The 9,971-nt window shown below is 43.9% G+C and overlaps 1 protein-coding gene across 1 annotated transcript in view; it reads left to right on the top strand.

Moving 5' to 3' along the window:
* The first annotated feature begins 5,191 nt into the window (after positions 1 to 5,191).
* The window catches only part of TSPAN13 (tetraspanin 13), a 26,265-nt gene continuing 21,485 nt past the window's right edge, over positions 5,192 to 9,971 (top strand). Inside the window, exon 1 of the mRNA XM_077490684.1 lies at positions 5,192 to 5,383. Within this exon, the coding sequence (XP_077346810.1) occupies positions 5,216 to 5,383 (168 nt within the window). The 5' untranslated portion in view covers positions 5,192 to 5,215. The remainder of the gene's footprint in view (positions 5,384 to 9,971) is intronic.

The following is a 9,971-nucleotide window of genomic DNA, read 5'->3' as shown; positions in this document are numbered from 1 at the left end:
ATGTGCTTTAAAGTGCATGGTTTTCCCTTTTATGAACAAGAAAATAATGATGTTATGCTGTTGGGCTGGTATATTAATGCTATTGAAAGTGTGAAATTTATTTCCAGGGATAGTTTTTATTCCTGGCCCTGGCCACTGACCCTAACTGTGGGTCAGATAAAATCTTGTAGGGGGCCGGATGTGGCCCACGAGTCGTAGTCTGGGAACCCCTGGTCTTAGGGTACAGTATATCCCGATTCCAATGTCCAGGGTCTGGTCATTCCAGAACCTCGCCTGGTTTCCCTGCAGAGGAAGGCTTGGAATTCCTCTAGGAAGGGATTTCCTCTCCCGTCACACAGCGTCCCCTCCGCTCATCACTGGCACTCGTGGATCAGGAAGGAAACAAACAGTTCTCAGTGATTTCCTCTTCTGTGTTCCCTGTGTGCACATTGCTGCATGGAGATCTATCAGAGGACATAGAGAAGCTTTGTGTATTGTGTTTGTAAATGATATGTTGCTTAAAAAAAAAAACGCAATTCTAAAGATGAAAGTAGAGGTCCTACACGGCTGGCTGAGCATTCAGAAGGTCCACGGCGGGGGCGCTTTAGAAGTATTGTATGTTTTATGTGGTTAGAAAATATGTATAGACTAGAAGACAGTGTTAAAGCTGTTTTTTTTTTTTTTTTTTTTTTTTTCTTGTTCCTCCCTCATTAATAGGCAAATTAATTTTTAAAATATAACCCAAAAAATGTAGTGCTGGAATATCATAAAATGTGGAAAAAAACTAAATGTAAATCACTCCTAAACGTAATAAGTTTAGTAATGAAAAATACCTACTTATTGACATGCAAGCAATACCCCAGTAGACGACTTGGAGGTCGAAACGTGTAGGGATAGCGTTTCTTGCTCCCCATATTGCTTCTCATTTATATTTTTATTTAACTCATTGGATCACGTGATTTTTTTTTTTTTTATGTCATTTTTATGTAATTCGCATCTTTTATAAATAAACCTTCAATGGTGGAACTTCACTATGCGAGGCATTGTGTCCATACTTTCCTTTTTATGGTGAGCCCCTTCGGAGCTACTTTGGATTGGAACCTTTGAGATACAGCTGGGAGTTCGTTGTGACTTGTGGAGCCTCACACCCTGGTGAATCGATCCAGAAGTTGGCTAACGGAGAGGACTTACGACTTACGATCCAGCGTACATGAATCATTTGTGACTTGTGGAACCTATACAAGCTCGTATAACACATTTACTGTATAGTATTTTGTGTCCACCACCTCTGGTAAAAGTACCTACCTTTTTCTGGAAAATATCTGGCCGCTGATTGAAGGCTTTCCATGGTTTGGGTCAACGGAATATTTGAACTTTATTTTGTGCACCATTTGCTTCAGTTGGACATTTAATCACTTGTTCACATATTGATTGTCTTTTATATATTTCACACAAAATAATTCCTATTCCTTTTTTCCTATTGGGCAGCATAACATGTATTATGCATGCTGTCAATAAGTAGGTCTTTTTCATTCCTAAACTTATTGGGTTTAGGAGTGATTTACATTTAGTTTTTCTCCACATTTTATGATATTCCAGCGCTACATTTTTTTGGGGTTATATTTTGCTACTTGACTTGGTTTGTATGTTAGCTGCTGGTTTGTGTTACTTCACATTTACTATTTGTTATTTTAATAGGTAGCGCTGTGTTTTTCTTCTTTCCCTCTTTTCCCTCTTTTCCCTCTTTTCCCTCTTTTCCCTCTTTTCCCTCTTTTCCCTCTTTTTTCCCTCTTTTCCCTCTTTTTTCCCTCTTTTCCCTCTTTTTTCCCTCTTTTCCCTCTTTTTTCCCTCTTTCTTCTTACTTCTTCCTCCTTCTTCCCTCCTCCTCTTCTCAAATAAATATTTAACCACTTGACCTCGAAGATTTACCCCCGGCCCCCTTCCTGACCAGGCCATTTTTTGCAATATGGCCCTGCGTCATTTTAACTGACAGTTGCGTGGTACCCGATACACAGTACCCGACTAAAAGTTTTTTTTTTCTTTTTTTTTCCCCCCCAAAATAGAACTTTCTTTTGGTGGTATTCTCCTAGATTGTAATCTCTAACAAGCAGGGCCCTCTGATTCCCCCCCTGTATTGAATTGTATTGTAATTGTACTGTCTGCCCTAATGTTGTAAAGCGCTGCGTAAACTGTCAGCGCTATATAAATCCTGTGTAATAATATTTGATCACCTCCTGCAGGTTTTCTTTTTTGCGTTATGAACAAAAAAAAGTGTTAATTTTGAAAAAACCTTTTTTTACTTTTTCTGTTTCAAAAAAAATATATATATATCCAGTAAAACGAATTTCTTCATCAATTTAGGCCAATATGTATTCTGCTACATATTTTTGGAAAACCAAATTCCAATAAGCGTATATTGATTAGGTTGCACAAACGTTGGCGTCTACAAACTTCGGGACATATACTGGAATTTTGTATTGATTTTGAGTTTTTTTTTTTTTTTTTTTTTTTATAGTGGGACTGTGATATTGTGGCGGACAATCTGACACTAACTGACATTTTGTGGGAACCAGTGACACTAATGTAGTGATCGGTGCTAAAAATATGGACTGTCGCTGTATTAATGACACTGGCTGGGAAAGGGTTAAATATTTAGGGCTACCAAAGAGTTAAATGTGCGCCTAGCCAGTGTTTGTGTACTGCTTGAGGTACTTTCACTAAGGCCCCTTTCACACTCGTGCGACTTATCATGCAACTTTCTAGTCCCAAGTTGCAGGGCAAGTCGTACTCCATGGTTTTCAGTGAGTACAATTCATATTTGGGCGACTTCAAAGTAGCCCCTGCACTACTTTGGTCTGACTTTTATGCGACCTGGCATTGCTTCAAGTTGTGCCAAAATCGCTCACGCAACTTTCAGGTTGACAAGTGTGAAAGGGGCTTTAAAGAGGAAGTAAACCCTGATGGGTTTACTTCCTCTTTTTTTCCCTGCAAAGGTAAAGCATAATGGACTACTATGCATCGCATAGTAGCTCATTATGTGTCACTTACCTGACACAGGAGCCAGCGAAGTCGCCGCTGATCCCTGTAGTCCGCCGCGTCCATCTTGCTGGTGGCGTCTCGCAGCTCCGACCAATGACAGCGGCGAAGCCGCGATGACGTCACTCCCGCGCATGCGCACGGGAGTCGCGCCTCGCAGCTCCGCCGCTGTCATACGGCGAGGCCGCGATGACGTCACTCCCGCGCATGCGCACGGGAGTCGACAAATTTGGCAAATCCATTCTTGGATTTGCCGCATTTAGTGCGCATGCGCGCCGCTGTCTACGGCGCATGCGCCGTAGACAGCGGTGCCCATTTTCGGGCAAATATCTCCTAAACCATATAGGTTTAGGAGATATTGCTTGGACCTACAGGTAAGCCTTAATCTAGGCTTACCTATAGGTCCAAGTTGTTTGGAAGGGTTTACTTCCTCTTTAAGGATGTGCTTTTCAGGGAAAGAAAATCCATCACATCCCCGCTGTCAGGGCGGCACTCTGGAGGAAGTAGCAGACAGAAATGACACTTGGTACTCCGGATTGAGACAAGTATACACTATTGAGGGATATGCTTTGTTCAGATTTCATGTCTGAGGTTTACAAGACAAAGTAAGCAGCTACAAAAAGTGTAGCTGTTGACCTGTACTAAACATACACTCTACTCTGTCCCACGGTCCAGCGATGTGGCCGCCTAAACCCTCACCTCTCCGTGGCGCTGGCGTGGGCACCCAGCTGTGACGGCTTGTAGCTTCACAATTGGGTGTGCACTGTGCATGTGCAAGTTGAGCAGTGCCTTCAAATTGGTCGGGCAATTTTCTGGGGCCTGGGACTTGTCGCAGAAGATTGCAAGGAGGGAGAGGAGAACTTCTGTTCAAGCCACCAAGGCGACCACAGCGGAAGTGGGAGCAGGTACCTGTCGAAACGAGGTACCTGCTCCCCCCCAAAATATTACATTCTAAATGTTTCCTATTTGGGGGGAGCGCTTAAAGCAGAACTTCCACTTTTGAGTGGAGCTCCGCTGTAAGTGGCTTTATTAGAATGTTATGAATGTGGGTAAAACGGACGTAATAGCTCAGGTCTATTTTGCATGTTAAGTGCAGCGTGCCGAGTAATGTGCAAATGTAACACTTCCTGGTATTTACAGCGTTGCCTCTCCCAGAGATCACTGTACCTCCTCGTGACGTCATCTTGGGTGACACGACTAACAGTCACCTTGTTTTATCCTTCAAAACCAGCACTACTTGTACAAGGATCCCTTGTCCTCTCCTGGCCCTTCGCCTTGTGTTGCAATTGTTATATATATATAGATCAGGAGCCTCCAGTAAAATCCCCGCACTGGAGAAGGACAGAACAAAGACACCCCAGAGCACAGAGGATACATCAGATTATTATAAAGCAGAAGGAAAAAAAGAGCCTAAACGTGGCAGAGATATTAGGAGTGATCTGCATACATTGAGGGGAATTCATCAAAACTGGAGCAGCTGTGCATGACAACCAATCGGCTTCCATCTTCAGCTTTTTCATTGAAGCTTTGAAAATGAAAGAGAGAAGTTTATTTGGTGCCAGGCACAGCTGCTCCAGTCTTAATAATTTCCCTCAATATGTTCAGCACTGTACAGTTGTAATGGCTTCAGTCTATGTAAAGTATGTGCCTCTTTTTCTGTATAGTTGGATCTCCTTTTTCTTATCTTTATTTTTTATTTTTATTTTTTCTTCCCCATTTATGTGATCCCCATTTTGTTACCCCCCCCCCTTCCCCTATCTACCCCAATCCCCCCCCCTTTATTCTCTCTCTCTCTCCCTCTCTCGCTCTCTCGCTCTCTCGCTCGCTCTCGCTCTCGCTCTCTCGCGCGCGCTCTCTCTCTCTCGCGCTCTCTCTCGCGCTCTCTCTCGCGCTCTCTCGCGCGCGCTCTCTCTCTCGCGCTCTCTCTCTCGCGCTCTCTCTCTCGCGCTCTCTCTCTCGCGCTCGCTCTCTCGCGCTCGCTCTCTCGCGCTCGCTCTCTCGCGCTCTCTCTCTCGCGCTCTCTCGCGCGCTCTCGCGCGCTCTCTCGCGCGCTCTCTCGCGCTCTCTCTCTCTCTCGCGCTCTCTCCCTCCCCCTCTCCCTCTTTCTTTTTTTTTTTTTCTTCCTCCCCTTGTATATAATGTATACACCCACCATGAAGGATATTGGATGTCCCCCTGACCTCTATCTTCTCTCTTGTAGATGGTCAGCCTCCTGCTGATTGGAGTGGCAGCATGGGGAATCGGATTTGGCCTCATCTCCAGCTTCCGTGTGGTCGGTGTGGCTGTGGCTGTCGGGATCCTCTTGTTTCTGATCGCCCTCGTCGGTCTAATTGGGGCAATTAAACATCACCAGGTTTTGCTGTTCTTTGTATCCTTTTATTGGACGGATCTCATCTTATAAAATGTATTTGTGCATATTTTTGAACATTTATAATCTCAACCATAGTTATAAAGAGTACTTTAGCATTAACAGCGCTATCATCTAATAACAAAATATGTGCAAAAAATGTATATGCAAAATCTTTATTAAATAATGATATCAATAAAATTAACACTAATAGGACCAATAATCCATTAAAAACATCAAAGTCCCAAAGGTAAGATAAAAGTTCATAAAGTGAGTGAAGGGCTCCAGGAACCCTCAGGCGTATGGAAAATCCCTCGCAGAGAATACACACCATGCAGATGGAGAAAAACTTGTGCTCAATGTGACCCCCTTTGGTTATGCACTTACCCCCTAAAGCAGGGATATGCAATTAGCGGACCTCCAGCTGTTGCAAAACTACAAGTCCCATCATGCCTCTGCCTCTGGATGTCATGCTTGTGGCTGTCAGAGTCTTGCTATGCCTCATGGGACTTGTAGCTCTGCAACAGCTGGAGGTCCGCTAATTGCATATACCTGCCCTAAAGGGTTAATCAAAGGCACTTCAAAGATCTCACAACGTGCTGCTCATATGGTAGTCGTGGACTGCAAACACACGCCCGTCAGATCAATACCCAGCCAGGTCATCCAGACATCTATTTTCTCATAAGGATGAAAATTCGCTTTCACAAGGATCTCACTTGTAATTTAATTTTGCTTATCATAGTCATGCAAAAAAAAAAAAAAAATGAACAAGGAAAATTCCATAGTGTAAACCTGTTTAATTATTAAAACCGCACTCCACACACAGTAAAATCTGCTTACATTGTAAACATATCACACTTGCATCAAAAGACACCATAAGTATCCAGCCGTGATCAGTTAAAGCTCACTGATGTCTCGCAGTGTTTGCCAGCTAATGGACAAGAGCGGTGACTCCCGGGATAACCTCCGCTGGCGCTTGGACACAGGATAGCTGCAAAGACACGCTCCTACGCGTTTCGCAGGAGTTCAAGTTCGTGTTCATCAGAGGGTGTGATGAAGATGTGATTATGAAATGCGTAGGGGCGTGTCTATGCAGCTGTCCTGTGTCCAAGCGTCAGTGGAGGTTATCCCGGGATTTAACTGATCACGGCTGGATACTTATGGTGTCTCTTGATGCAAGTGTGATATGTTTACAATGTAAGCAGATTTTACTGTGTGTGGAGAGCCATTTTAATAATTAAACCCGTTTACACTATGGAATTTTCCTTGTTCGTTTTTTTGCATGATCATGACGATAAGCAAAATTAAATTACAAGTGAGGTCCTTGTGAGAGTGAATTTTCATCCTTAAGAGGAAATAGATATCTGGATGACCTGGCTGGGTATTGCTCTGACGGGCGTGTGTTTGCAGTCCATGACTACCATATGATCAGCACGTTGTGAGATCTTTTGAAGTGCCTCTGATTAACCCTCTAGGTCTAGGGGGTACGTGCATAACCAAAGGGGGGTCACGTTGAGCACGAGGTTTTCTCCATCTGCATGGTGTGGGTGTATTCTCTGTGAGGGATTTTCCATACGCCTGAGGGTTCCTGGAGCCCTTCACTCACTTCATGAACTTTTATCTTACCTTTTGGACTTTGATGCTTTTAATGGATTATTGGTCCTATTAGTGTTAATTTTATTGATATACAAAATATATCATTATTTAATATATTTTGTGCACATATTTTGTTAATAGATGATAGCGCTATTAATGCTAAAGTACTCTTTATAACTACGGTTGAGATTGTATTTGTACATATTTTTGAAGATTTTATGTATGATTTTATAGCAGCAGCTTTTGTGCGGTATTTTTTCACATTGAGCGTTAGGATCAGTGTTTTATCATTTTTATTGTAGTACTGATATCTTTTGGAGATTATAAATGTTATCACCCCTCTGCCTCCTTCTGATGAATGGGGGAACAGACTTTAACATTGCTATTACACACAAAGCAGTTTAAGACTTCGCTGACTGAACGCACTAATGTTTGGTGGGCTGCCCAATATGCTGCATGCGCCCGTTGCGGTGTGTTCTGCATGCCATGGGTTCAGCACACGGCAGCGGACCCGGGTTGGTGTGAAGGGGCCCTTTATTTTCTTACATTCTTGTTCTTTCTCACGATGAATATAACATTTGCTCAGTGAAGCCTGTTTGTTCCAATGCTGGAAAATCGAATGCAATTAGAATGTGTTAACTATTTTCAGTGCTGTTGTATGGATCTCTCTGATGAACCGAAGCAGTACTGGATGTAGCCTATGCTCAGAATATTCGATTCCAAGAGACAATACCCTGAGGGGCCAATCACACTATGTGTGGGTGACTGGTGTTTTTCTGCACTAGACAAATACAGGTCACCCTTAGGCAGGGCTTCTGTTAGAAATTCGAAATCAGGGGGGGCCCTCATACATCCTACCTGACGGTCACTACTCCCCCCAAGCTGAAACTGACTGAGGACATAGATTTATCAGTCTTTCTCTGCAGCTTCAGCTGCACAGATAATTGAATAGGAAGCACACTGAGGCTTCCTGCTCATTCAGAGACTGAAGCATTGTAAACATGGTTTACTATGCTTCTTTGGTGATGAATGGACACAGAAGTGATTGGTACTGATCTCTCACTGTGTTCATTCAGGAAAGGAAGGGGCCATTAAATGACATATTCATCCTGAAACATCCCCTTGTTTGCCCGCAGCAGCTGTCAATGAGAGAGGGGAAGCCAGCAGCTCTGCAGGGGAAAGGGGCACACGGGGTGACCCGGCCGCATGTGCTAGAACCACTCCCCTTGCAGTGCAGCCAGGGGGAGAAAGAAGAGTAGAAGCTGGCAGCACTGCAGGAGGAAGCAAAAGAGCTTGAGCTATTTTGGGAAGACTTGCAGCTGTAATTGCAGCGAAATGAGGTTCTAAAAAGTATTGACTCTGAATTCAAAAGCACAACACACTTTGATTTCATTTTCCTTCCACTTCACAATTATGTGCCACTTTGTGTTGGTCTATCACATAAAATCCCAATAAAATACTTTTAAATTTTTGGTTGTAACCGCACAAAATGTGGAAAATTTTAAGGGGTGTGAATACTTTTTCAAGGCAGTGTAGAGTCGTGATCAGCCCAGATCCCTGGACCGACACCCGGCTCAGCCTTTTTAGCGAGCTGCTGAGAGCCTGAGTCGGTCGCTCCCTCCCCCTCCACAGCCCATCCTTCCAGTGATTGAGGAGGGAAGAGCTGCTGACCGAGCGATCGGCGGTGTTCGATCGCTCTGTTCTTGGTGTTAGAGGTGCCGGGGGACAGATGCAGCATCGGGTAAGTATGAATCTAAATAAACCTCATACTTCTCTTTTTAAAACTGAACTTCACCTAAAACAAGCTCCACTCAGAGGAAATCTCCTCCTAAGAACATTCGATCAGAAGAGAACATATCCTAAGAAGAATCAATCTGAAGAGAAAATACCTGAAGAATAATTGATTAAAAAATACTCTAAGAACGTTCAATCAGAAGAGGAAATACCCTAGGAACGTTTGATCATAAGAGAACATACCCTAAGAGAATGTAATCCTAGGAGAATATAGCCTATGAATATAAGCATGCACAGCTTAGTGCAGGGGCTTAACTGGAACTTTTAGGACCTGGTGCAAGAAACCATAAAGGGGCCCTCCCCCACTGATCCCGGGGCCCTTTACTCCCATCGTGGGACCCATTGGCACCGTCCTGCAGTGGGCCAACTTCCTGCCGTCTTGGGGTCCCCCCCCCCACCACAGTGGCAGAGCGCCAGAGACCAGTTGCAAGTGCGATCTTTGCCACCCTGGTAGTTCCGCCACTGGTGTCAGTAGTTTTTTTCATTTATTTTTTTACCATTTGTATTTAATTTGTGTATGTGTATATGTAACATAAATTATTATTTATTTATTTTACATATTTTTCTCAGAACCTCCTTTATGGGGGCTTTGGTGAAATATCATTGGACATCTCACTTTTGAGACAGAAAGGGACTAAGCACAGATCCAGCAGTCCCTTTCTCTGACGCCACAGCTGCACATAATGAATGAGCAGGCATAGCTCTGAACAGAGCTTCCCATTCATTCATAAACCTGAAGCATAGTAAACGGTTTACTATGCCTCAGCTATGAATGAAAAGATCTGTACCGATCACGGACTATTCATTGAGATGGCAAATGATACATTTACTGGCCCCTTCACCACTCTCAAATCTGACAGATCCCCTGCAGCAGCCTGTGGACGGGGTAAACCCAGGAGCAGTGGGGGGGGGGGGGGCACACAGGGGCCCAGGGCAGCAGGACAGGGATAGGAAGGCGGCAGGAGGGGCATGTAGAGGAACTGATGCCCTCCTGCAGCTGTTTTAAAGTGTTACTAAACCCACAACGGTAAAATCAGCCTGTATATGCAGTAAAGCATGCTTGTGGAGCCTAAGGGGTTAATCCCCTGCTTTGTGTAAAAAGGCTGTTTTATCCTGTCTACTCTGATCCTCCTCTTCTTCCACCGTCCCCAATCCATCTCCTGATAGAACAGAGCCTTTGAGGCACTCTCCATGTGCTCAGTTTTGTGTGTATTGCAAG

The sequence above is a fragment of the Lithobates pipiens genome, unplaced genomic scaffold (genome assembly GCF_037356315.1).
Source record: "Lithobates pipiens isolate NorthernLeopardFrog02 unplaced genomic scaffold, aLitPip1_a1.2 Scaffold_19, whole genome shotgun sequence".
In the NCBI taxonomy this organism is placed as follows: Eukaryota; Metazoa; Chordata; class Amphibia; order Anura; family Ranidae; genus Lithobates; species Lithobates pipiens.
The sequence above is the reverse complement of the archived record's forward strand: the minus strand, read 5'-3'. Positions and strand labels throughout refer to the sequence as shown.